The 27,469-nt window shown below is 42.3% G+C and overlaps 2 protein-coding genes and 1 long non-coding RNA gene across 5 annotated transcripts; 2 read left to right on the top strand and 1 right to left on the bottom strand.

Moving 5' to 3' along the window:
- Window positions 1–551: 551 nt before the first annotated feature.
- Window positions 552–10,623, bottom strand: LOC148352424 (uncharacterized). The gene is made up of 2 exons (XR_015852733.1): window positions 10,273–10,623; window positions 552–847 (listed from the first exon to the last, which is right to left on the bottom strand). It is a non-coding gene; the product is annotated as an uncharacterized LOC148352424 (long non-coding RNA).
- On the top strand, window positions 1,875–26,950 carry mphosph8 (M-phase phosphoprotein 8). 3 transcript variants are annotated; one of them, XM_088353194.1, is made up of 15 exons: window positions 1,875–2,121; window positions 6,266–6,424; window positions 8,251–9,102; window positions 11,044–11,134; window positions 11,209–11,466; window positions 11,954–12,070; window positions 12,175–12,263; window positions 13,927–15,171; window positions 22,460–22,600; window positions 22,680–22,766; window positions 23,564–23,718; window positions 23,780–23,931; window positions 25,267–25,391; window positions 25,473–25,556; window positions 26,662–26,950. In XM_088353194.1, exons 1-15 carry the CDS (start codon window positions 2,020–2,022, stop codon window positions 26,701–26,703), a joined length of 3,699 nt encoding a protein of 1,232 aa, XP_088209320.1. In that variant the 5' UTR covers window positions 1,875–2,019; the 3' UTR covers window positions 26,704–26,950. The 3 variants fall into 3 exon arrangements, with proteins under 3 accessions (XP_088209320.1, XP_088209321.1, XP_088209322.1); XM_088353195.1 differs by lacking the exon at window positions 13,927–15,171 and having other exon boundaries at window positions 1,880–2,121; XM_088353196.1 differs by lacking the exons at window positions 1,875–2,121; window positions 6,266–6,424; window positions 8,251–9,102; ... (2 more) ...; window positions 11,954–12,070; window positions 12,175–12,263 and adding an exon at window positions 13,393–13,444.
- LOC148352423 (uncharacterized) lies at window positions 15,182–19,912 on the top strand. The gene is made up of 2 exons (XM_088353201.1): window positions 15,182–16,003; window positions 17,955–19,912. The coding sequence occupies exons 1-2, from the start codon at window positions 15,304–15,306 to the stop codon at window positions 19,208–19,210; spliced, it is 1,956 nt and encodes a 651-aa protein (XP_088209327.1). The 5' UTR covers window positions 15,182–15,303; the 3' UTR covers window positions 19,211–19,912.
- Window positions 26,951–27,469: the final 519 nt, after the last annotated feature.

Genomic DNA, 27,469 nt, shown 5'->3' with positions numbered 1-27,469 from the left:
TTACTCAACCAAAAATCATTTTTATTTTTGCACAAAATTCATCCTCCATTCTTACCTCAAGAAAAATGTAATCTGTTTTTGAGTTCCATACATAAGTTTTTTTCTGTCGGCATCGAAGCGAATGCTGAAATTCTAGCCGGTCCTGTCGTATGGATGCCATAGGTTTTTATTGGATTTAGAGCTCAAACCGTCCGTTCGACAGAAGCAGTGGACAAAGGGATCTTTTTCTTCACCTTTTTTTTTTTGTACTACTGTACATCCGCCAGCTCGCCAATTATAATTTGTGAAACCAGTGAAGTTTCTCAAGCAACACAACCAGAGGAAAAGCAATGAAAGGAAGCTGACAGACAAATTGGAATCATTTAGTATTTGTGGATAGAATACCTTGTTAGGAATTAAACTATATTACAAATGTAGCGTTTACCAAATTGTTCCGATTAGTTATCTGACTCCATTAACCAAACCCAAACTTTATTCTCCTAACAATGCATGCTCGTTTTCTTAATTTTAGGGAAACATATTGGCAAGAGACAGGCTTTTCCACACGGGGGCAGATTTATTTTCTCAGTTTATTATTAAGTGAATTCCGAATTATTATCGAATTAGTCTAATTAGTCTTGTCGAGCCGCCCATCTCTCGTTCTCCGATCTGTGTTTTTCCGTCTTCCGTCTTTTTGACATGTCAGGCCATCGGCCACTTGTGTGGAGTGTGCCGACTCCTCCCCTGGGCGTGCTGACTCCTCCCCCTGGGCGGGCCAGGAACTCCCCACCTCGTCTGACCGGTGCGTTACGAAGGGGTGGTTCAGGTGCCAACGTCACCTCCTCCTTGCCGGAAGACGCCGCCACGTCTAGAGGACTCACAACAAGAAAGCTTATCAGAAACCTTGTCTCCTTTTCCCGCGTCTCCCCTTGTCCTCATTCTTGTTTTTCTGTAAACAAAAATTTTTGTCCAGGCCACACTAACCCCAAGCCTTCCCTGTGAAAAATCCTCACTGCATTCAACAAATGTAATTTTTATTATATTAAACCCCTATAGTCAAATAAATAAAATAAAAAAATCGGGGATGGGGGCAAGGCGGTGCTAGGAATCAAATGGACTGAACATTTTCAAGGAAGTGGGGCATCTCTGACACTTCGTTGTTCATACTATTTGGTTTTACAGTCGTTTCTATTTTTTTCTAGCGTTTTTCATCATACAGTATGTGAGGCACGGCTATCAAACAAGAGGCCCGCAGGCTAGATCGGGCCCGCTAAGGGATTGAATACGGCCCGCGAGACAACACTCAGAGAAGCGCAAGAGGAAAAACAAGCTGCAGGTTGAAATATGTCCACTTGATGTTGCCAAAGCCAGGTGCCTTGAACAAAGACACTGTACTTGTATTTATCTCTCTCTCTCTCTCTTTCTTTTCCACCCCTTTTCTCCCACTCTGTCTCTTTTTCCCTTCATTTTGTTGCTCTTTGTCTCTCGCTGTGTCTTTTAACCTTTTTTGCTCTAACTTCCTTTTTTCCTTTTCTCTCTTTTCTCTTTCTCTCTTCATACCCTTTGCGCTTTCTTTTCTCTTTTCTCTCCTTCTGTGTTTCTTTTTCTCTTTAGATTTCTTTCTTCCTCTCCCTTTCTTTTCCTCCTCTCTCACGACTTTTTATCTTTTGTTTCTCACGCTCTTTCCCTCTTTCTTTGTCCCGCCCTCTCTCTCTTTCCCTTCTTCTTTCTCTTATTTCTTTATCTCTTTTTCTTTGTCTTTTAATTTACTAGTCCGGGCCCCGACAGAATGTTTGCTCTATCGTGTGGCCCCCGAGTTCAAATGAGTTGGAAACCCCTGATGTAAGGCAACACGCTTGTCGTTTTCACGTGCTAATTTAAATTCCGACAGTCCGTGAAAGCATCACGTTGAGGGGCGGGCTTTGTCTTTCGGCTAGCCAGGCTATCCGCTAGCTACGGCCAGGTCATTTGTCCGGCCGCCTGCCTCCCCCATCACCGAGGTCGGCCTCCGCGGAGGTCAAAACCTAACCGAAGGCGACCATGGAGAGCTATATTTTGAAAATGGACCCGGTGGACAGCGAGCAGGAGGAGGAAGAAAATGTCTACGAAGTGGAGAGAATCATTGATATGCGTGTGGAGGAGGTAAGGCTAACGGGCTAGGTGTAGCATTGGAGCCGAACAAGCTAATCATGTTTTCGTACTTGGTTGACAGAATAATTATTGTATCCTATTTATAAAACATTTTTCCCAATATTCCATCCTATAAAACCCTGCACTCCGTATATTCTTTGTTTATAAATTATATTAGCGTCTATGCAGCCTAAATTTAGAATATGTCTGAATATTTTAACCCAATTCGGAGTCAGTGTTTTACAAGTAATGTTTAATCTTTTGCTCAAAGGGGAAAATAAATAATTACAATTACATCTTAAATAAACCATTATGCTCCATTTAAAGGTAATATTTAAAAACACTGCCCGTGGGCACCGGGTAGCCCCCGCAAAAGCCATCCGATGAGCCCGTGGAGCGGTTCTGAAAATAGGACACAATTTTCAAGGATATTTGCCTTCCAACTGCCATTTAAAATCATTGACTAGATCGATGCGATTCAATACACCATTATCTATCCATCCATTCATCCATTATCTGCACCGCTTATCCTCAGTAGGGTCGCGGGGGTGCTGGAGCCCATCCTAGCTGTCTTCGGGCAGTGGGCCTGATCTGGTTGCCAGCCAATTGCAGGGCACACGGGGACAGACAATTCGCTCGCTCATTCACACCTAGGGACAATTTGGACCATCCAACTAACCTGACATGGAATGTGGGAGGAAACCGGAGTGCCCGGAGGAAACTCACACAAGTACGGGGAGAATATGCAAACTCCATACAGGAGGTTCAATCTCATGACCTCAGAACTTTGCCGCACACGCTCTAACCACTACTCCGCCGTGCTGCCAATACACTATTAATTATTTCAAAATTATTTTTTAAATTAGCTAGTAATTGACGCATGTAAATCACTCCGTGCACTTGTATTAAACGTTTTAATAGTTGAACCATTTGGCCATAACTATTCGTCTATTGCAGGGGTGTCAAACTCATTTGAACTCGGGGGCCACACGATAGAACAAACATTCTGTCGGGGGCCGGACTAGTAGATTCAAGAGAAAGAAAAAGAGAGATAAAGAAATAAGAGAAAGAGGGAGGGAAAAGGAGAGAGGGCAGGACATAGAAAGAAAAAGAGAGAGAGGGAGAGGGCGTGAGAAACAAAAGATAAAATGTGGTGAGAGAGGGGGAAAAGAAAGGGAGGGGAAGAAAGAAAACCAAAGAGAAATAGAAAGACAGAAGGAGAGAAAAGAGAAAAGTAAGCGCAAAGGGTATGAAGCGAGAAAGAGAAAAGGAAAAAAGGAAGATAGAGCAAAAGACACAGCGAGAGAAAGAGACAAAGAGCAACAAAATGAAGAGAAAAAGAGACATATAGTGAAAGAGATGGAGACAGAGTGGTTGAAAAGGGGTGGAAAAGAAAGAGAGAGAGATAGAGAAATAAATACAAGTACAGTGTCTTTGTTCGAGGCACCTTTCTTTGGTAACATCAAGTTGCCATATTTCAACCTGCAGCTTGTTTTTCTCTTGCGCTTCTCTGAGTGTTGTCTCGCGGGCCGGATTCAATCCCTGACTGGGCCTGATCTGGCCTGCGGGCCACCTCTTTGACACCTGTAGTCTATTGGTTACAACTTGGTTAAAACATAATAACCAGGGTTGGGAGGGTTACTTTAGAGATGGAATCTGATAGTTACTAGGTACCTGGCGAAAATTCTTTATCTAAATACCATAAATAAATAAGCGACAAATTTAAACACCTAAATACATGACAAATTACACCACACAATAGAATTCCATAAAAATGACCAAATACACACACAAAAGACAACAAAACACACAAAAAATGAAATACAGTAAATAAATGACAAAATAAAATACAGAATACAAAATAAACGACTAAATAAATGAACAAAATATGCAACAAACTGCCCTGCAAAACATGTGAGAATTTACTGTACGTGGCAAAATAAATACTGAAATGTACGATAGAATAAATTCATGACAGTACACGACAATATAAATGACAAACTATAGTACATAACAAAACACCTGACAACAGAATAAATGTTAAAATGCATCAGTAAATAAATACATTGCATTCATGTGCGGTCCCTTCTCAAGGTTTCTTCATTTTCCTCATGTTGAGGTTTTTGAGTTTTTCCTTACCCTCATGTAGGTTTTAGAACAGGGTCATAATAGTCTGTGGTTTGCAAAAATCTGTGTTCTGTGCAGCCCTTTGAGAATCTTTGTGATTAAGGGCCAAACACAAACATGACTTGACATAATATTGCAGTTATGTAACTGGATTACTTTTGGCGTACTCCATTTACAACTATGTGAATTATAAAAAATACATATAGCTCAAATTATTCAATTTTGTTCGAGATAAATGAACAATTTAACCTTGAAAAAGAATTGAAGTACACCAAGCTCGGGTAGTCGCGAGCAGTCCTATGAAAAGTGCTCAAATTGTAACCACAAAGTATAATCTAATGAGACAAGTCATGTTTATGTGTATAGGCCTTCATCAAAAACAGTCTCAAAGAGCTGCACAGGTTAATGTTACAACATCCCCTTATTTAAAACCTGCATGAGGGTAGGGAGAAATTCCAAAACCTCAGCATGAAAAAAATGGAGAAACTTTAACAAGCAAAAACAACTTTCTCTTTCACTTGGCAGATATGCTTTGTTTTAGTTCACACATTGTTTTAAATACACCCAGTGTTCACTTTCTAAATTTCCAACCAACTATGATGTCTTGTTCAAGTTTTACTTGTTTAAATCAGGGATGCCAAACCTCTTGACAATATTCACACTTACTAGGCTGCCCATCGGACCTTTCTGTGTGGAGTTTGCATGTTCTCCCCGTGCTCGGTGGGCTTCCTCCCACATTCCAAAAACATGCGTGTCAGGTGAATTGGCCGGTCCAAATTATCCCTAGGTGTGAATGAGCGAGCGAATTGTCTGTCTCAGTGTGCCCTGCGACTGGCTGGCAAGCAGTTGAGGGTGTCCCCTGCCCACTGCCCAAAGACAGCTGGGATGGGCTCCAGCACCCCCGCGACCCTACTGAGGATAAGCGGTGCAGATAATGGATGAATGGATGGATAGGCTGCCCATTCACATCAGATTGACTGGTGTCCTCAGTCTGAGGCAAGTGTCTTTGATGCTTCCTATGCAACAAATGAAAACATCACATGCAAATGCTCACCAAGGTGGCTCTCAAAATGTACGTGTAGGGCCGATCAAAAGAACATTTTTTGTTGTTGTTGATCACAAAAATAATGTAGCTATCTTGGTGCTTGCACATACTTTGTGCTTCTTTGAGATGATAGCATCTACAAGCCACAATCATTTTTTTGTCAATCGGCTGGTATAGGTGAGAACAACCAGGAAAAGTATGTGTGTGTCTGTGTGTGGAGTCAAACTTTGAAACAATTTACAAGACGAGATCAAACAATGTCCAACTATTCACGTGTTCAAATTTAAATACAAAAAAACATAATGGAGGAGATGAAGAAAATGGGGTATGAGTGATACGAGAGATTGGCAATAGTCCGTCTATAACTATGGTTAACTTTGTTGTTATTGTTGCTATTGTTATATCATAACTCTTATTATTAATATTATTACTATTGTTGTTATTATCATTGGTGTATTTAAAAGGGAAGGGGTAGGGAATATAAGCATCTGCTTCTTACTACCCCTTTTTCGTACATATTATGTAACATTATTTTGTTGTTGAGTTATTGTTTTTGTTCTGTTTTTATTTTAATGTTCGAAATAGTTTTCATTCATTCATTCATGTATTAAGCTGCTTAACAATGTGTGTGCAGCTTGGTGACATCACACTTGTTTACAAACATGAAATGGGTCAAAATGTAAATAAACATTAAACAAAATTGTTATACTGCAAATTAATCCTTATTTTCACTCACTATACCTTAATCCGATTGTCGTTTTACTGTAACTGTAAAGGAATAGCATTGCATTTATTTTGTATCCTAATTCTATAACGCCAGTACATGTATTCAGTGACTCCCCTAAGCCTGATAATAACATAGTAACAACATATTAATAACTTGTTTTAAAGGTATGTTCCAAACTGGTAGTCCTTTGTGCTAAATAATCAGTAACAAGTAGGTCTCGGCTTCAAAAAGGTTAGTTATTCCGTCTGTTTTTCCAGGGTGAGGTGCTGTACCGAGTGCGCTGGAAAGGTTACTGCTCTGACGATGACACTTGGGAGCCAGAAGGCCACTTGGAGGACTGTCGAGAGGTTCTCTTGGCATACAAGAAAGCCATGACTGAAGTCCCAAAGGAGACCGAGGAGAGGAAGCCCACACTTGTGAGTTGAGTGTTACTCCCTCTTAATATGACAGATAAAGGAGACCACGGGATACTACATAAATCTATTCTGAGTTTGGGGTTGTAAAGTGAAATTGCCGTATGTTAGAAACCTGTGGTAATTAGCTGTGTTTGGAACCCCTGGTAACCCAGATAACAGCATAAAATGTACATTATAAGTATTCCTTATATGTAGTTTATGTGTACATGATATAAGAACATTACAAATAATTATACATGTAAAGGAAAAAATACATTTTATTTACCTTTGGTGTGACGTGAGCTCGTATAGTGGAGTAGCAAGTGAGGGAAATAAGTTTAATAAATGCATTACAGTGGAACCTCGGTTTTCGAACGCCTCTCAGTTCGCACAAATCGGCGCTCGATCAAAAATTTTGAGAAATTCTTGCTTCGCTTTTCGGTCAAAAAATCGGTTTTCGAACGCCGGTAATGTGTGAGTGCGATGCTGAGCGGCGCACGGGTGTGGATGGCCCCCACCCCTCGTGACCAACTTTTATCACGTGTGTTACAATGTATGTGTTTCACCCAGTGCGGTTAGAAGGGGGCAGAAGTATGTCACTCACCTTTACCGGAAACTTCAGTGTTTACATTGACAGTTGGTGCCCCCTTCTAACCGCACCGGGTGAAACACATACATTGTAACAACGTGCCTCTTTTTTTGCTTTTGACATCGAGGAACAGGGTAAGAAATCCTATTCATAATTCTTTTCTTTATCCTTTTTTATTATTACACGTTCATATTAGCGTAATCTTTCGTACAGAAGATTACGATAACGCGAACGTACGATTAGCCTGGGTTAGCTTTATGATTCGAGGTAAACATTCAGGGTGTTGGAACTGGGCCCAAAATTCAGGGTGTTGGAACGGAGCCCCCTTTCCAATGTTGAGCTAGCCACTTGTGCTAAATGAATTGTAAACGACCTGATTTTTTTATTTTTACTCATTCTTGCTAGCGTAATCTTTCGTACGGAAGATTACGATAACGCGAACGTACGATTAGCCTGTGTTAGCTTTATGATTACGTTGATCATTCATGCTAAACATTCAGGGTGTTGGAACGGATTAAAACGATTTTACATTATTTTTAATGGGAAAATTGATCTTCGGTGATCGACCTAATCGGTTTTCGACCAGGCTTCTGGAACGGATTATGGTCGAGAACCGAGGTTCCACTGTATATGGACGACGATCGCTTAATTGTTTTAATTAGCTCGCTTTATTGTTTTAATAAACTTATTAAATAGAATACGATCGCTTTTGTCAGAAGCGCAGCAGAGTACTTCAGTTAGGTCCACGCGAGGGGGGGAGGATTTTGCAGGGGAGTCGGATTTAGGCACTACACCGGGAAATTAAGTAAACAAGAGCATGCAGACTGTTCCCTCTTGGTCAAAATGCAAAGTGAAACGGAAACATGAAGATAAACACAGGGCATTTCGGGGAGAATGGGAAGATGCTTACTTTTTTGTTGGCAAATCACTCTGTTTATTATTTAGTACCACGATATATATTTCAAGACTTCAAATGTTCAGCGTCATTTTAGCACATCGCATGCTAATATTGACACGGAATTCCCCAAAAGTACTGAACTACGCAAGCAAAAATTGAGCACCTTGAAAAGCCAGGTAAAAAGACAGTCTTAAATGTTTCAGCAATTGATTACGCATGGAGAAACTGACTCCATGCTCACAGTTAAAAATGTCTGCTCTTTGTGTCAAACTTGTTCGCCACCCCTGCTCTAGATGAAATCTAGGGGTGTTTTGTATTGTCTTTTCCATTTCATTCATTCTTTTTTTCCCCTCACCCAAGACTTTACCGACCAAGAGTGACTTGTTCGACGCGGACTCCGAGAGTGACAGTGACAAGGACCGGCCTGCCGACGAAACTCCGGTCTTAAAGAAGAAAAAGAAGAAGAAGAAGGCCCGTGAGCTGCAGATCGAGGACGATGAAGACGAACCTCGCAGGGAGAAGAAGAAAAAGAAAAAGGACAAGTGGCGGGATGATATGAAACCTTCGCACGTTCCTGACACTGATGAGGACGAAGAAGACCAGACGACGGAGGCCAGGAAGCTCATGGTTGAGTCTGACGATGAAGACGAGATACCCAAGAAGCCCAAGAAGGATAAGAGCAAAGAGGGCAAGCACAGAAAAGACAGAGGAGGCGAAGAGCCCAAGAAGAAGAAAAGCAAAAAGGAGTACAGCGTAGCGTCATCGGACGAGGCCATCAGCGACGCCCAGTCAGACTCTTCCACCAAGAAAGGGAAGCCTCGCTCGGACGAGCATCGCACTAAACCCAAACAGAAACCTGAGGTCAAACTTAAGAGCATCAAAGACCTGAGCCTTGAAAAAAAGAACAAGCTTAAGGAAAGCAGCCTCCTCAAGCTCAAGTCACTCACCTCATCCAAAACCCGCGAGGACCCTGGACCGATTTCGTCCGACTCCAGCGACAGCTCCACCATGCACCGCAAAACTAAAAGCCAAGAGACTGTGCCGCCAGCCAAAGCCGCCCCTGCCGCCTCCAAGCTCCGTGAGGAGGAGCCCAGTAAGGAAGACTCCAAAGGCTCCACCAACCTCTTTGAGACATTCTTGCTCCGCTGCGAGGCTAAGGACAGAGCTCCTCGTAGAACGCCGACAGAAAAGAGCACCAGCAAGCCCGTCAAGGTATTCCATGTTGCGGATTTAGGGCTTTCTCTTGTTTGTTAAAAATTTTTCTTTTGTTGGACAAAACACGATATAGCTTGGGTCGGGAACCATATATTGCTCGGGAGCCATATGGGCATATGGCTGGAAGAAAAGATAGGACTTTCGTAATTGATCTATATGTTGTTACATGCAGAGCAAATTGTCGCACGTGCAAAGCCGAGATAAAACTGATCGCTTACAGGGTCCTGCCCAGTAATATATATATAGGACACAATTTCAACGACAGTTTACAGTCACACCAACAGACCCGGTTTTGGCTGTAAATCACTAAATAATCCTTTTTTATGGAAGCTCATTAAACCATCTATGTTCATGGCTGAGACACTTTATGATGAAAAACAACGGAACAAACTTGAAACACCTAAAAGCTCTAGCAAAGCACCTAGAGCAATTTGATTGGGTAAGCGGTCAGAATGGGCGCAGCTATACACGGGGCGCGTGCACTCCTCCCCGCCCAGCACCGTCTGATGGTAAAAACATTGGTATCTTCATTTACAGTATTTAGGTACATTTTTACAATATAACTTTGCTCACACCTTGTTTTGAAACCATTATTTAGGACAAAACAGACAAAATGAGCCTCACCACTTTTGGGTTACTGCAGGAGGGAGACAAATTTAATATTGCTATGGAACATAGGTTCATTTGGTTATTTCATAGATTTATCAATTTTCATCAAATGACGAAAAAAATTAAATATAAATATTTTTGCTTTTTTATTCCTTTGAGTGAAAAGGGTTCCAGACATCTGCGATATAGTATTGTAGACAAGAAAGCATGTTTTCTTTTCCTGGCAAATAATCTTGCTCATTTTTGTGCCATTTGTCTTATTACCTTTTCTTTTCTTTCATTTATTTTTAATTTATTTTTTTACATTCTTGCAATATCTCGCCTCAACAAGGTGAACCCTGTGTAACGATATTAATCTGTTCTGAGGTGTGGATCATAAAGTAAAATTGCATTTGCCGTATAGCAAAGTATAGAAAACTATGGTAATTGGCTCCGAACCCCCTCTGTACCTTAGGTTAAGACATTGAAATAACAGAATATTTTCTGTGTAATATATGCATATGATAAAATAATATTATAGATACATATAACTGTAAAGGAACATAAAATATTATCTACCTTTGGTATGACGTGACTTGTACTGGTCGAGTGGATTAGTGGGTGGATGCAAGGAGGAGGCGCCGCTGTTGGATTAGTAGTTTGGGGAAACTTCAAGCCCTCTTAAGATTTCCTTGCTATAATCACCACCTTATTTTCAATAACAGTCCCGATCATCGATTGGATACGGCCAAGCAACCCAACAAGGGTAGCAATTCATTCGCCTCGCTTTTATTTCTTGAGTATCTTAAGCTTTGTTTCCCTGGTTATCGTGTTTTTGCTTCTCCCTTTCGCATCACTATAAGCCATGGGACCCACAGCAAATACATACAGTACAAAAAATACAGTATTGGCTTGCCGCTTTTATGAAGCACAAGACAAAAATCTTTCTCTTGCACATTTGAAAGTGAAAACACCATTAAGTCGCTGTATCATAAGGTTTTACTGTACTTGCATTGTCAAGTCATGTTTATTTGTGACACCCTTAATCACAGAGTCTCAAAGGGCTACACAGATCAAAGACTATTGCAAACTACAGAGTATTATGACACCATCCCCTTATATTGTCAACATAAAGTATAGGTTATTCATATGCTACAGAGTAGAAGTGTGTTTTAAGCTTAGATTTAAACATTTCCACTGAGGTTGCTGATCGAATCTCAGGGGGAAGAGCATTGCAAATTAGGCAATTTAAAAAATTGAGAAAACCCAAAACTAGCTAAATCCGAAGTACATAAACCTTTTTTTCAGTGTACAATTTCTTACCCATGTTCATTTAATATGGAATTTCAGGTCCTTGGAAAAACTGATAAAACGAAGCCGGTTAAAGACTTTCCTACGATGAAAGACACCGAAAAGACGGAAAAGTCCAAGCAGCCCGAAGGTAGACAGTCTTTGTTTCTCCTTTTTTTCAATAAACTGCTGCACAAAGGCAAACCTTTGCTCTCGTTTGTCTAGTGGTGTCCAGACCAGGACAAGGACACGGCTTCACTTTGGACAGCGACGAGATGGAAGGAGAGAACACACTGGACAAGTCAAGGAGCGGCGACGATTCACGGGAGCGTCGGGAGAAGCCGGAAGAGAGTCAGAGCAAGCCCAGCTGGGACAGAAAAGGACAGCAAGATGACAAGAAAAAAAAGAGGGAAGACGATCCCAAACATTCTATATCTGATGACCACGTGGACGGGCAATCGACGGAAGCCATCGAAAAACCACGTGGGTTTCATTCCTTGATGCAGTATTAAAACAGTAGACCCCGGGATAAGACGTAAGCAGCCAAATTCATCCGAAACACCCCCAAATAATGATAGCGTTTTTTAAACTTCTTTCCTTAATAAAGGACATGATAGGCTCAAATAGGATGAGGAACGCTAGCTAAAATATAAAAAAGTAAAAAAAAATATGAACAATGCTTCGTCGGAAATACTCCACTGCCTTGAAATGGTCGAGACAGTTTGATTCCATATACACATACGCATGGATGCCCGCAAATTTTGCCTCTTTGATAGTGTTCTCCAAGCAAATGATATTGTTTGTGATGTGGTACGATGGGGTAAATGCTTAAAAACCCCTTTTCCAAAACATAAAGTGACAATTTTGTAAGTTGTGTTCACCGTATCCCAGGAAGTCTACTGTACCAAGTTTCTCAAAGACTAACTATTATAATGCCAAGTCTCTTTTTTTTCTTCCTCCACAAACAAAGTTACGGGCACATTGAATTTGGGAATGGATATCAACCTTGACTGGATGACGCTGGAAGACTTTCAGAAACATCTGAACGGAGATGACGAGATCCTGTCGGGCCCTCCATTATCACCCAGTGAGTCCAATTTTCGTTTGCTGTTGAATTCGTTTTATGGCCAATGCGCCATGCTAGCTTTTAGCATTGAAGATGTAAGTATTGTTAATGATTCGTATTTGCAGGCGAGTTGCGGGATGCGGTGAAAAGTGGAGACTACGTCGCGGTGAAATTGGCACTCAATTCCAAAGAGGAGTACAACTTGGAACAAGAGGTCAGATTTGTCCACAATTGGATTCAAAACTTTTTTTTTAATTCATTGATTTTAATAGGAGTATTATTTTCTTTTTTATTTCTGTATTTTTGATTTCAGTTCCTTATTTAGATTTTATACATAACTTTGACTTTTTGTCCTAATTTCCCTATGGGGATTGATAAAGTATCTATGTATCTAGACATCTATCTATCTAGACATCTATCTATCTCTATCTATCCAAGTTCATTTTTTTCCAAATTATTCTATAATTACAGGAGGTATTTTTCTTTGTGTGTGGTTTTACTGTCATTGTTGTACTTTATTTTTTTGCATCCAAGCTTTCTTTATTCATTTTTTGACAACCACGACAATAATATGTTAGTAATGAATATATCATATGTGGCCCTATTGGCGTAAATTGACTTTAAAGTGCACATTCAATACAGACCACAATAACAATTTTTGGCTGCTGATCAATGATTCCCTTTAACGTCAATATTATTCTCCTGCTTTTTCCGGAATATGTGTAGTTTTATGAAGCACTATGCACCTTGGATGCCCTGCCGGTGTGAGAATGAGTGTGTTAATGCGCAGCAATTCATCCCATCACGTTTTAAATAAGGCTCATTGCACACATGTGGGTTGCAAAGCAGCTGATGGAACGTTTCCATGGTCATGGCTTCACACAATGGAAGGGATCAGGTCTGCTTGTGATTTAAGGACCAAACAAGAATTTCCACAGGACATAATTAGGGTCAATTTTTTCACTTTTCCGTTCATCACCGGCCAAGGATTCTGACTTCTCGACAATATTTCTAAGGTAAGACATTTTGTTGTTTTTTCTTTTTTGGGGCAGGGAAAATGCAGTAATGAGAATCCCAAATAAGCATATAGTATACGTTTGACATTTTTGTACAATTTCTTTATTGCTGGACGACACCCTTAAGTATTTCACCAATCAGATGTCGATTTTTTTATTGAACTATGCGTACTTGTTGATAAAGCCCATCAAATGTCCATCAGTTAAACGTCAGCTTTTACTTTTAGCTATACCCGCTAAGCTAAATCTACATGCTATTTCCTTAAAACATTTTACACTGCTTGAGCTCAGATATAGACTCTAAAAGCTCTTGACGTTGTCTGTGTTTTCAGGCGACCAATATGTCTACGGAAAACTCGAGTGATTGGACAAGATGCAGGTACACACAAAATAAGAACACTTATCATCTCCATAATCATATAGCACATGTCCCTTGAACTATTTACTCTTCTTCTCCTGGGAATTTTAACTTTTAAACCCCCCAAACACAGCTAAACGCAAAAAGGAACCCTTATGTTTTATTCTGTCTGTTCCATCGTCTACATCCCATCACACTATTGACGAGCTTATCAGTTGGACCGTGTCAACGCGTTTTTTGATCCAATAAAGCCATTGAATAGTCCTTGAATGGGTGCCGTGGTTTTTCTGGTGACGATTACTGGTGGTTTCCTTTTTTTCCTGAATGCATTGAGTGAGCCTGGTTGAATGTGATTTGGGTGTTGGCCTTTGCAGGGCATTGCCAAGGTGCTAGTGCGTCACACGGATGCAGAAACATGTGCATATGATTGTTGAAATGGCAGCAACCAGTTTTAGGTGTTGTTTTTGACTTACAGTCTTAAACATATTCCTATTTTCTTCCAGGCTTGTCTTTCAATGGGTAAGAAGAATTCATCGGACAAAAGAAATCCCGCTGGTTTTATGTCAGCTCCACAAGAAGGGAGGACTTCCAACATGGATGAACCTCTTCATAAATGTGGGCAGAATTTGAGTCAAGGAGCGGAAACTGATACATCGGAATGCCCAAACGTTGACAATTCAAGTCTAGTTCATCCCAATCAAAGGGCGTTTGACCAAGCTGGTGAAAGTGTAGCGTCTGACTCTAGTGAGAAAACAAAGTCAGGGTCAATGCCGGCAAAGGCAAAAAATGACCGCGCAGCAACGATGTGCCCTAGGAAGAAAACTGTTGAAATTAAACAGCCGACCCGGTCTAGTCAACGGAAGTGCAGGAAGGTGGTTCTTACGGAATCCAGCGCGGATGAAGAGGAAAAAAGGGAACCGCGTAAAAAGCATTTTTGTTTGTACTGCCATACTCCTTTCACTCGACTGGAGAAGCATTTCGAAAAGAAGCATGCTGATGAAACGGAAGTCATCCGTGCTTTTCACTTCCCTCGGGGTTCCAAAGTCAGACAGACCATGCTCGACCAAATCCGCGACAAGGGGAATTACCAACAATGTGCCAAAACTCTCCGAAAAGGGGAAGAAAAGGTTGTCACACAGACCGGGGGGAAAAATCCTCAAATATGTGTGCAGGACCTTCTCCCTTGCCAACACTGCTTCACCTTTTATCACAAAATAGACTTGTGGCGTCACGAGAGCACATGCAAATCTAGGAAAGGTGATGACAAATCTATGGAAATTCCACATGTGGAAGCAGCAAGACCGAGCACCGCTTCGCCGATACAAGACACATCAGAGATCTTAACAAACGATTGCAGTGAGATCATCCGCACCATGCACCAGGACGACATCGCTCGGCACATAACCGATGACCCCCTTATTTGCCGATACGGCAGCGCCCTGGTGGCTAAGTACGGCCATGACAGGTCTCAGTTTTCTTACGTCGGACAGAAAATGCGACAGCTGGGACGGTTTATGATAGCTGTCAACAAACTTGACGAAACCGTGCGCTATCTACACCAATTGTGCTGTGCTTCCAAATTCGAATTGGCAGTGGAAGGGGCCAAAAAAGCCAGTGGCTTTGATCCCAGCTGCAACCAGTTCAAAACCTTTTCCCTGGTTTCCAAAATCGGTTACTCTTTGAAACGAGCTGCCGAGATTGCATTTGGAGAGAGTCGCATGGCTAAAGACAACCTAACAGAGGGCGAGGTGAGTGCTTTTTTAAAGTTAGTAGATACCAAATGGAGCGAGCGCTTTTCGCGCAGGTCCTTGGCATCCACAACCTCCAAACCGCAGGTTCAGGTGGCCGAGGTGAACACGCCCGACGTGACTGAAGATCTCATGCGACTCCACCGGTTCATCACTGATGAGGAAGAGCTAGCCAGACGAGAGCTGAGCCAAAATCCTTGCGCGGCTAACTGGAAGAAGCTAAGCGAGGCCACGCTGGCCAATGTTTGCCTTTTCAACAGAACGCGTGTGGGCAACATCGGCAGGCTCCTTTTAAAAACCTACACCGGCAAAAATTTATTTGGGAACTTTGTGCCGTCAGCCGATCAAATCAAGAAGTGCACCAAACTGGAACATGAGGTCATTGATCGTTTAACTCGCGTGGAACTGGAAGGTCAGTTCGGCAGGAACATGCTGGTCCTGCTCACGGAAACCATGACTCTGTCGCTGGACCTTCTGGTGAAAAGCCGACAAGACGCAGGGGTGTCCCAAAGCAACCAATATCTCTTCGCCAGAACCGAAGGCCACTCTTTCATCCGAGGATTGGACTGCTTCCGAAGGGTAGCGGTAGAATGTGGTGTGAAGAACCCTGAAGCACTCTTGTCGCCGGTGCTCAGGGAGCAAATCGCCTGCTGTTGGCAACTGATGAGCCTTAGCAAAGGCGAGGTGGATCGAGTGGCTGCACTGCTGGGAAAGAGCAACCAGGAGTTCTACGTCTTATCTAAAAATGCAGCACAGTTAGAGGAGGCCAGTAAAACCTTGCTCCAGTTGAATCGCACACGGCTCGGAGGTCCGGCTAACGCAGCCAGCCACGGTCAGTATCATTGTATTGATGATCTGAGACCATGTTTACATGCAGGCAATATTCCGATTGGGATCAGAAGTGCAATTTTTGTGCAATCCGAACGAATCGTTAGCATGCCTAGAGACAAATGGATAGCCCGGTTTACAGGGCAAAGCGATAGCGACGTCATAACGCAACAAGACGTAATTTCTGCATTTAACATTTGAAAAATATTTAACCCCTTTACTTTCCTGTATAATTCACCTTAAATCCTAAAACAAGAAACCTGTCCTTGATCTGTCTGGAGAATATGGACCCTTTTAGTCTGTTTTGAAAGGTAACACTAAAGTTTTGTCTCTGCATTAAGTAGTCTGATTTCGAACACACAGTAATTGAGGGGTAATATTCCCGCCTGAATTTTTTTTTAGCAATTGCATGCCTGTAGAAGAGTGTAGCATGGTCATCTTAGCTGGAAAACAGGTGAGACAATAGCTCGAAGCCTAACCTGGTACCTTGTAAAATTTGATCACAATCTGTAAAACTAAACCTATTTTAGACCTTTTCAAAGTGTTGTAAATGTTTGACTTCTCTTTCTAGAAGTCAATCAACGATTGTGCGTAATAATGGTTTCGTAAGAACGAATCACAAGTGGTGTTGCGCATTTTTTGGGGGGGTCGAATTTGAATACACAGTGTATATGTGTGTATCGTTCTTTTTTTGTCAATCGTCATTTGATTCGGTCACTACTGGCTAAAATTATTCAAAGCTAAAGGAGATTTATCAAATCCAAGCCCTTATAGGCTTATTCACCCTGTGGATCTTGAAAACAAGCCTGAATTTGGCGCAGACTGGTGTCAATCAAAAAGTGAGAGCCATATTGGAAAACATCTAACGAGTCTGTTCAGGGAAAACAAACCAATTACAACAAGATTCGTTAAACTACGCAGGAATGATTTTACATTTTGACACGGTTGGATTCACTGGACAGTCCTGGATGTAACGAGGCATGTTTGCAGACAATCATATCATCTGAGGACTGCCAGGGGGCGTAATTGGTGACATCGCTGGCTTTATATTTATTATTTATAGAAGGTATTGTGTTTCAGACTGATCATAATGTTTCTGTGACGAGTACATCTTAAAATTTTCATCATATCTTAAATCCTAACCGTTAAAGCTTTCTTATATGTGGCATGATGTATTTAAGTGACATTGTGAAGACACAGCGTTGTTTAAACAGTCTGCCGGTCCTCTGACGGAACGTTAAGGGGTTAATGATGATTTAATTCATATCACTCACCAAAATCAACAAAGGGTTGTTCTTGTTTAGTCTATTACTGCGTCTAGTGTGTATAAGATGTTGTGAGTCGTTTGTCAAAAGCATTTACTTAAACTATACATGGATGAATATAATCGTGGATTTGACTATTTTTGGTATGCAGCAGAAAATAAAACGAAAGATTCCCGGGGAGAAAGCAACCAATACAGACGAGGCTTTTTTCGCCAGTAAGCTGGAGGTTGTGTGTATCATTCGCCTCTGTACTAAAAGTCCCACAGTGCTTGTTGGCATAAAAATATCTCCCTGATAGAGGAAGCGTGTTTGCGCACGGCAATCAGGTTACTCAAATGCGTATACATGCATGAGAAATCAGAAAATTCAAGAACTACCCAACCAATGAGAATATTCGCAGTCGGACAAAGAACTCAATCATGTTTCTCTGTGCGTTTTCATGGCTTCACGTAATCAAAATACTGGTATATATTCAATTCCAGTCGGATAATTTATTGCCTCCATGTAAATGTGCCAACTGTTTCCATTTGGATTAGTAATCAGTTTTACTGCGTTGTTTATTCTCACAACCATAATTTGTTGTTCATTACTTGGCTCAATTGCATTGAAATCATTAAATAAAATGTATACCTTTTGAAAAGGTGTCAAATTATTGAAATATTTGAATTAAACATATTCTTTTCTTATTAGGAGCAAAAACAGTCCCTAAGAGAAGACCATGGAGTGAACGTGAACAGGCAGCTGTCAAACAGCGAATGAGCGATTTTATGAGCAGGATGAAGGTCCCGGGCAAAAAGGACTGTAACGCTTGCCTGGCCGCCGAACCCGATCTGGCCGGACGTTCGTGGACTGATGTGAAGAACTACGTGCACAACAGCATCCAGACCATACGTAGACGTAGTAATCCGAACAAGGAGGAAAGGAATCGCCGAACTTTAAAGCCAAAGAAACAAACGGGGGAAGTCCAAAAGATGGATTTGGACGATGCATCGGCAAGTTGTAGCTTATCGTCGGGGCTTTCTGGCCAGTTGATAGAAAATACCAATTGCTGCATGAGCATCCCACCGCAAGAACCAAATCCTTACACCCAGGAGATGCCTTTAAGTTATACGTCCTTATGTTCCCCGAATGCGAATCCCATCCATTTCAGTCAGTCTGGGATGTTCACGCCACTCAACGCCACCGATACACAAGTGGTACCCACGTACACTCCACTCAGCACCACCAGCGCACTCATGTCGCCTATTTATGGGTCTGAAACTGACAGCATCCATCCAATAGCACCTTCTTTTTCATCCAATATATCTGCCCCAGTCTATGCTGACCCTTTAAACTCTTCGATGCTTCCAAGTTTTGGTGGTCCCAGCACCTCGATGCTTCCCACATTCACCACGCTAAACTGCCCAAGTTCGCCGGACTTCTCCGCTTTCTCTTCTACTTTTGACGACCAAAGCGGGATCTCCTTCACTACCCTCGATCACTCCGCCGCACCTTCGTACCCGCCCAGTCCGCCGAGGGCCTCGATGAATGCGCAGGTGGTCCCGACCATTTTTACAAGTAGCGTCCAGGACCAGCCAGCCCCTGCATCGCCACTTCACCGAAAACCCTCACAAAAGCAAACCTCCTCTACTTCTAATCCACAGAAGAAGCACAAAAAGTTGTGGAGCACCGAGGAGCAGATGGCTGTCCGCCGGCAGTTCGGCGACTTCTGCAAACTGGTCAAAGTGCCAGGAAAAAAGGACTGCGACGCGTGCTTGGCCGCCGAGCCGGCTTTGAGTGGCCGTACTTGGAGGGAAGTCAAATATTTCGTCCACAATAACATTCAGTCCATGAGGAGACGAGGCTTTGTGGCTTCTCCGTCACATGTAACTGAAGAACCCAAACAGGAATTACAGACGCTGGTCTCAAATGGAGAGTGGGATGCGCCGGTGTATCTATCGCTGTAGACTGGATTTGTTTAGAAACTGAGTACATAGCACCAGATCTAGTTGTCCACACACTACATTTCTCTGGTTTTACTGTAAATAGCATGAGCTAGCGGAAGCTGCTACGTAAAGGAGAGAGGTGTTAAGTGTGTACCTTGAGGTGACTGAAGAAGATTCCATCTGTTTTCTATACTGTTAATGCACTTCAGGTTTTGGTTTGGTGGAGCCAAAGCTGGATTTCTCCAATAGTTGGCGGTACAAACTTAAACTGGTCAGCAGCTCACACATTCACTTCCACAGAATATTGTTGTGGATTTACTGTCCTTAAACATGAACAAAGACCGCGTATAAGGAGAAACGATATGCGAGATCAGGAAATTTTATCTCCGCACTGTAAGGTTTCAGATTTCAGCCCCGAATCCTCACAACGTTGATGTGCCGTCCACTCGTCAACTGTGCCTTCCCAACTTCCCAATTTACATAATTGCACTATATTTACCGTGGACTTTGTGATAAGGGACAATAATATTGACTAAGCTCCCTTTTCTCCTTTTAGATGCCCTTAAAAAGTAAACACTTTTTCATAGCATGTGTTTTGACTTGTAGGCCACAGATGAGCATGTGGTTTATTCGTTTGACAATTCACCTATGTTGCACATTGGTCATATACCCAATAGATCAGGGGTGGGGAACGTTTTTGACCTTAAAAGCCATAAAAGCAAAAATATTCTCGGTTTTTGTGTGTGTGCTTGGGGGTGGTGGTCAAGTCACAACATATATTTATAAGGCAAAATCCAACAAGGCCACCAAACCCGCTCTAAAGCTAATTCTTCAGCATATTTTATTTCACGGTGTAACATTGGATGATTTGATCAAATCTATGAAATGATAATGCCAGAGCCTGTGTCCCATATCAGCAAATATACCACTTACATTTTGTCCTAAATAATGGTTTAAAAAAGAGGTGCGGGCAGGGTTCTTTTGTCGAAATGACAAAAAATACTGCAAACGATGATACCCACCCCTAACGCTCACGTTTATAGATAATGCTGTGGCTTTTCATCGTGCAATGTCTCAACAGGTAACGTACGTTGTTTAATGAGCTTCCACATTGAGAATGATTTCGATTTCTAGCAGAATATTTATCATGTTACGAATTATTTATGATTTACAGCCAAAACCGGGTCTTGACTATAATCTGTAGTCAAGACTGCCCTATATATAGTTCTTCGAACTCACTTAATAGCATTGTCCCAGCTATGCCTGTGCCGAAATAGGCTTTGCATATCTCAATACAATTAAAAATGGTGCATGTTCTCTTTTATCTCCAAGCCTAATGTACAAATGAAAAGAGCCATATATGGCTCCTGGGCCTCTGTTTCCTGACCCCTGCACTAGATGACTCAAGCAAAGAAAGAAGCACATTAGTGTCAGAGTTATGTCTACAAACTAAAAGACTCCATCTTAAAGCAATACTGTTTTTAAATGAACTTGTTTGTTCACACATTGAAGTGAAACCTTAAAAGCTTTAACTGACATTGACAGCACTATATAAGCGAGAAAGTTCAGCACTCCATTGTTATTATTGATGTTGTTTTTTTACCTGTCTCGTAAGCCCCAGTAGAAGTAGCACTATTTGTACCATATCCTAAAAATCATACTATCAATCTTTAGTTTTCTGTTGACATTATAATCAACTGTATAGCAAGTTGTAGGGAAAAAAGTAGATTATTACCTTGATTTTTGCGTTTTTTCCTTTTCATAACCACCTGCATTAAGTGAATTTCCACAAAGTAGAATATATGAACATGATCTGTTCTGGATTGGTGTTCCAACAACAAATTGTTTAAGTACTGAAACATTTTTCCCTACAAAGTAATGGTATTTGTTCCTACAATTGTTCCGGAAAAAAAACAAAAATTGAGGGGATAAACTTGGTAGTTTCACAGTATTTAAGAGTATTTCATTTGAACGCAAACATTGTGTTCTACATTTACAACATCGATTTCTATCTATCTACCTTGGTCATATCCCTCAAGATGGGTGACAGAGAGCAAGACAAACACATACAGTAACAAAGAAAATAAAAAAGGGGGGAAGAGTAGCAAAAACCACACAAATATTGTTGGACCAAGGCCAACCCAAATGCCCAAACAAGTGAAGCACCACGGCACCTAAGTCGGTCATGCTTTCGTCCCTCCAGATGAAACAGGACACAAGAAAGGGTCAGGGTGACACAACACACTCTTGTTCAACAGCAGGGCCCGACAACTTTCACTGGTTTACCCCTGCCGCATCATACGTGTGCCCTGCCCATCCCTTAGAACGCGTCCAAACATCCCACTGTCCTTTTACAACACCTCTCCACTCATTCCGATCACCAAGAAGAGCTTGACCTTCCACATCGATTTACAAGTACAAAAAAAACAAAGAACCGCATCCATAATTGGGTTAACAACTAATGTAATATGGTCATCCCAATAATTGTTAGAACCCTAGTAGCCAATCAAACACGAATCTTGGCACTTTCTTCCCCAGATTTGACCCTGACTTTTTATATTTCGTCAAGATTAAAAACTATTGATGGGCAGTAAATGTATTAGAAGTCCCTAGTCGGTATATCTTGTGTTTTTATACTGTATTTATGATGCAAAAATGACTCAATCGTCTTGTGTGTTGTCCAAGCATTTTCATTACGTTCTTCCAACGGTGATGGTAATATCCTTTTGAAATAATCGTTTTTGTATCGAGTTGCCGTGTTGACCCAAGTTTATGATGTCGTGTCGTATGAAACTTGGAACGTGTGCTTGTATAATAAAACGGTTATTGTTTGAACTGTCGCCCACCATTTTCTTTCAAGTTTCTGCCTGTGGCAATATTTATTCTACTAGATAGATAGATAAATCCTTTATTCATCCCCGTAGGGAAATTCACACTTCCAGCAGTATCCTTGTGTTGAAAAATAAAATCATAAAAGATATAGAATACAAAAATATCCAATATAACGTTTTGCTATAGAGTATTTAAATAGTGTTACGGAAATTAAATAGGGTAATATGCAAATGTGGGGGTGGGGTTTCATGTGGGCTTTTACTCCTTGGAGTGGAGTTAAAGAGCCTCATGGCATGAGGGAGAAATGATCACCTCAGTCTGTCTCTTGAACAAGACTGTGACAGTACTATTGTGCATGTGTCCCCCTTTTTTTTTAACTTTGTCTATATTGTATGTTTATGCCCGTCGTGATAAATTGACACGCTATCTTGATACCAGGACGTGAGCGGCATGTCACTGTGCATGCTAGCGGCGGCGGGCGGTCAGGACGACGTCCTCCGTCTGCTGCTCAGGAAAGGCGTCCGAGTCAACGCCCGACAGAATAACGGCACCACGGCCCTCATGCACGCCGCCGAGAAGGTGACAAAAACCGACGTTTTCCTCGTTTATCGATGGAGGCTTGAAATTTCATCCGTTTTGGGTTTTTCTCCCCCTCTAGAATTTCGTGACGACCGTCGCCATCCTCCTGGAGGCGGGCTCTTTCGTCAACGCGCAGACAAAACTCGGCGAAACGGCGTTGATGAAGGTCGGGATCTGTGGTGACTTTTGATTTGTTTTGAAATGCAGGGTTGGGTAGGGTTACTTTAACTGGATTACTTTCAATGACTTTTGGATTACAGTGGGACCTCGCTACTTCGCGCTTCGACGTTCGCAGATTCAGAGCTTCGCGGGCCTAAAAATAATAATAATAATAAAAATTACATTTAAATAAAAAAATATATATATATATATTTATTTTTTTAAGCATTTTTGAAGGGGCGTCGCTACTTCGTGGTTCCATGTTCGCAGGTTCGGAGCTTCGCAGGTCTAAGAAAAATAATAATTCCTATTATTATTTAAAAAAAAAAAAACGCGGATTTTCACTTATCGCAGGTGGTTTTGGTCCCCATTAACCGCGATAACCGAGGTCCCACTGTACTCCAATACCAAATATGCTAATAAAAGGCAAAAAAAACTAAACATGAATAAAATGATGACACACAACACGTAGTAAGCTTTCTCTCCTGGATTTGATCTCCGGCAAAACTAACATAAAATGCCACAGAAACTAAATGAAATCAATCCAAGCAGCTTGCCAACATCATTTTTGCCGTTCCATGTATTCCGTTACTCCCCAAGCCTGCACAAAATTTTAGTCATTTTATTCCTATTTAGTTTCTTTTGTCTTTTATTAGCATATTTGGTATTGGAGTCATCCAAAAGTCATTGAAAGTAATCCAGTTAAAGTAACCCTACCCAACCCTGATCATAACTAAAGAATCAAAAGATCAAATACTGTACAGTGGATGTGTCTTAGCCGTCTGATTTTGGCTTCCCTGTCAGGCATGCAAGCGTGGAAACACAGACATTGTGCGCCTCCTGCTGGAGAAAGGCGCCGACTGCAACATTCAGTCCAAGCACAAGACCACCGCCTTGTACTTGGCCAAGCAAAACAACTTCCTGGCCGTGTGCGACCTCATCAACAGCCACACTAGCATGTGAGTCTCTTCAGGGTGAAGCAGCATGCGGCTCTGTTCTAGAAAGTCATCTCTTTCCCAGGCTGGCCAGCGTGGCCGAGGAAACGGCCCGGGCGTATTTCGAGAACCGGCTCGTCCTTCTGGAGCCCGTCTTCCCGCTGGCTTGTCACCGGCTGTGCGAGTCGCCCGATTTCTCCACCGAGTTTATCTTCAAACCTCAGCCGCTGGTAGAAGGTAAACCGTCACACCGAGGATGCATCAAAATGAAAATCAAAAACCGAAAATGTGGAAATAAAAGCATGCGCTCTGCCGAGATAATGGATTGCGGCCAAAATAGTGCACCTTATTCGACTTGGGCCACAAGGGCGTGTTTAGCAAAAAGGGCATCTGCTGGCCCTCGCTTTCAGCAACAGACGAGCACGTATAATGGATTATGGGTGCAACAGTGTATTTGACTTTAGACGGGACAAAAGGGCACACCTTCCGACAAAAGTGGCTTCTGCCGGTCTCCGCTCGCAGCGATGTGGGATTTGTTATAATGGAACGTGGCCACAAATGCATGCAAGTCATTTTAAGCATAAACAATGCCAAAAAGAGCGGCAAAGCTTGACAAAGGTGTGCTCTGCGGCTCTGCTCTCACAACAGTATGCGTTACGGGATATTGGATTGCGGCCAAAACGGTGCACCTTATTTGACCTGGGCCACAACGGCTCGTTTCAGTGGCCCGGACATAGCGAAAAAAGCCATCTGCTGGCCCTTGCTCTCAGCAACAGACGACCAGGAATAATGGATTATGGCTGCAACCGTTTATTTTATTTTAGACTGGCCCAAAGAGCACACCTTCCGACAAAAGTGGCTTCTGCCTGTCTCGGCTCGCAGCAATGTGGGATTGGGTATAACGGAACGTGGCCACAAATGCATGCAAGTCATTTAGCTCAGGAGGTAGAGCGCTCATCTTGGGATCAAGAGATTGCAGGTTCGATTCCCGGCTCCTCCGTGTTATATGTTGAAGTGTCCATGGGCAAGACACTGAATCTAATGTAATGCCCCCAATAAGCAGGTTGGCGCCTCTCATGGCTGACTCCCTATTGGTGTGTGAGTGTGTGTGAATGGGTAAGTGTGAAGCACATTGTAAAGTGCCTTGGGAGGTCTTCATTGACTTGAAAAGCGCTATAGAAATGCAGACCATTTACCATTTAAGCATAAACGATGCCATAAAGAGCGGCAAAGCCTGATAAAGGTGTGCTCTGCGCTCACAACAGTATGCGATACGGGATAATGGATTGCGGCCACACGAGGGCAGTACCGCCAGGCCTGACAAAAAATGTCCTTGTTCCTGCTTGCAGCTATATGCGATCAGGGATAATGGATCACAGAATAATATCCAACCCACTGTGCACAGAGAAAAAAGGGAGGAATTCCAGTACACATTTTGGGGGCATTTTAGCCTTTATTGCGCCGGAGAGTGAATAGTGACAAGAGAACTGGAGTAGTTGGGAATCGCTGATGATGGTGCGGTCTTATGTGTGGTTCCCACAAGGTAGGTGATGACCCTGCAACTCTTTTCAGGCACGGCGTTCCTCCTCTTCATTTTTCACGCCAACTTCCGCAACGAAATCACCGCCCGTCTGGGCGGCCCCTGCGGCGTCCAAGCTGTGGTGCTCAATGACAAGTTCCAGCTGCCCGTCTTCCTGGTCTGTCCCGTATCCGCCCTCGTCCAGTGTTACGCCTGTCCGTATTAACGCGAGGTGGTTTTTGTTGTTGTGTCCAAACAGGACAGTCACTTCATCTACTCCTTCTGCCCCGTGGTAGGAAACAACAAACTGTACATGCGGCTGGCTGAGGCGCCCTTAGCCAAGGTGAACTATTCGAAACTATAGCGCAATATGCTTTAGCATCCTCATTTTCCTTTTCATTTCCTGTTGCTAGCACTCATTTGGGTAATATCCGTTCCATGTTATTAGGATAACAGCTCTTCTTAATTGGGCGGTTAGAAGGATGGAGGCATAGTTATCCAGCTAGCTCGACTGATAGACGAATGTATTGCTGGCTAGCTAGCTGGATGGCTTAATGGATGCATAGTTTGCTGGTTAACTGGATGGATGCGCGCATAGCTAGCTAGCTGGATGGACGGATGGATGCTTGCATAGCTAGCTGTTTGGATGGGTGGATGGATACACACATAGCTAGCTAGCTGGTTGGATGGATGCAAAGGTAGCTGGCGAACTGGACGGACAGTTGGATGCCTGCATAGCTATCTAGCTGGACAGACGGATGGATGCACTTATATTATAGCTAGCTCGCTGCACAGATGGATGCATGCATAGCTAGCTAGCTGGATGGACGGATGGTTGCATGTATAGCTAGCTAGCTGGACGAACAGATGGATGCATGCATAGAGAGTTGAGCGGACGGATGGATCCACGCATAGCTAGCTAGCTGGACGGACGGATGGATGCTCGCATAGCTAGCCAACTGGACGGAAGGGATGGACACCTACATAACTATCTATCTGGACGGACGGATGGATGCACGCCTAGCGAGCTGGAAGAACGGATGGATGCACGCATAGTGAGCTGAGCGGAGGGATGGACGCGCGCATAGCTAGCTAGCTAGACGGACGAATGGACACACGCATAGCTAGCTAGCTGGATGGACAGATGGATGCATGCATAGCTAGCGAGCTGGATGGTTGGCTGGGTAAACGCTTAGCTAGCTTACAGGACGGATGGATACATAGCCAGCTAACTAACTGGATGAATGGATTTAACCTATCCACAAATCCATGGCAAAAAAAATGATTAGCTGACTGAATAAATAGATCACTAAATACATAGCTAGCTAGCTCACCGGATGAATGTATGTTAGCTTAACCCTCCATTCAAAATGTTAATAGAGTTAGCATATTAGTAAAGTACTCTACTGTGTATTTTTTATTCCTCTCCTATGTTTGTTGTTCTTCAGGTGAAGCTCCTCATATGTGCCTACAGAGTTCAGCTCCAGTGACACTCTCTTACCTCCCCTGAGGGGATTTTTTTTCCTTTAAAAAAAAAAAAAAAACGTTGTTTGACTTAAACAGCAAATTAAAGGCCACGAATGCTCGACATTTTTTTCCAGGAACTCACTTGTCATTTTTAAAATGTCTTACTATAGGTTATCGTTTGAATTGCCTGTTTTGTTTCAAAATGTTTTTTTTTACTTTTGTAAATACAGCGGTTGTGTCATGACAATAAAATTTTAATGCAGGGTTCGCTCGGATGCTTGAATTCCTTGAAAATGCTTGAATTTCGTCGTGTTTTCAAGGTCAGGTAAATGCTCCTATTTGAGGTGAAGTGCTTGAAATTGTTTTATAGCAGTCTAACTCGATAAACCATGCTTGTAAATGAAGGAAATTTTTAAAAATGTGCGTAAAAATGACGCCGATGGTGGCTACAGTCGTTATATTGAGTTGCCATGTAAAGCTTTACTGCCCCCTACTGTCGCATCCAAGAGAACAGGTTAATCCAGGGGTGTCCAACTGGTTTTAGCTGGGGGCCACAAATGCTATAAAAAAAAATCTCACCGGGGCCGGACTAGTAAGTTGAAGAGAAAGAGAGAGGGAGAAAAATACAGAGAAAAAGAGGAAGGGAAAGAGAGAGTGATAAACAGATAGGGAGACAGAGTAACTAAGAAAAAGAGAGCAGAATTGAGATATGAATGGAGAAGAAGGAAAAAAATGAATATAGAGAGAAAAAGAAAGTGAAAAAAGAGATAAAAAGAATAAGAGAAGTGA

The sequence above is a fragment of the Urocampus carinirostris genome, chromosome 14 (genome assembly GCF_059441175.1).
Source record: "Urocampus carinirostris isolate Australia breed hairy pipefish chromosome 14, RoL_Ucar_1.0, whole genome shotgun sequence".
In the NCBI taxonomy this organism is placed as follows: domain Eukaryota; kingdom Metazoa; phylum Chordata; class Actinopteri; order Syngnathiformes; family Syngnathidae; genus Urocampus; species Urocampus carinirostris.
The sequence above is the reverse complement of the archived record's forward strand: the minus strand, read 5'-3'. Positions and strand labels throughout refer to the sequence as shown.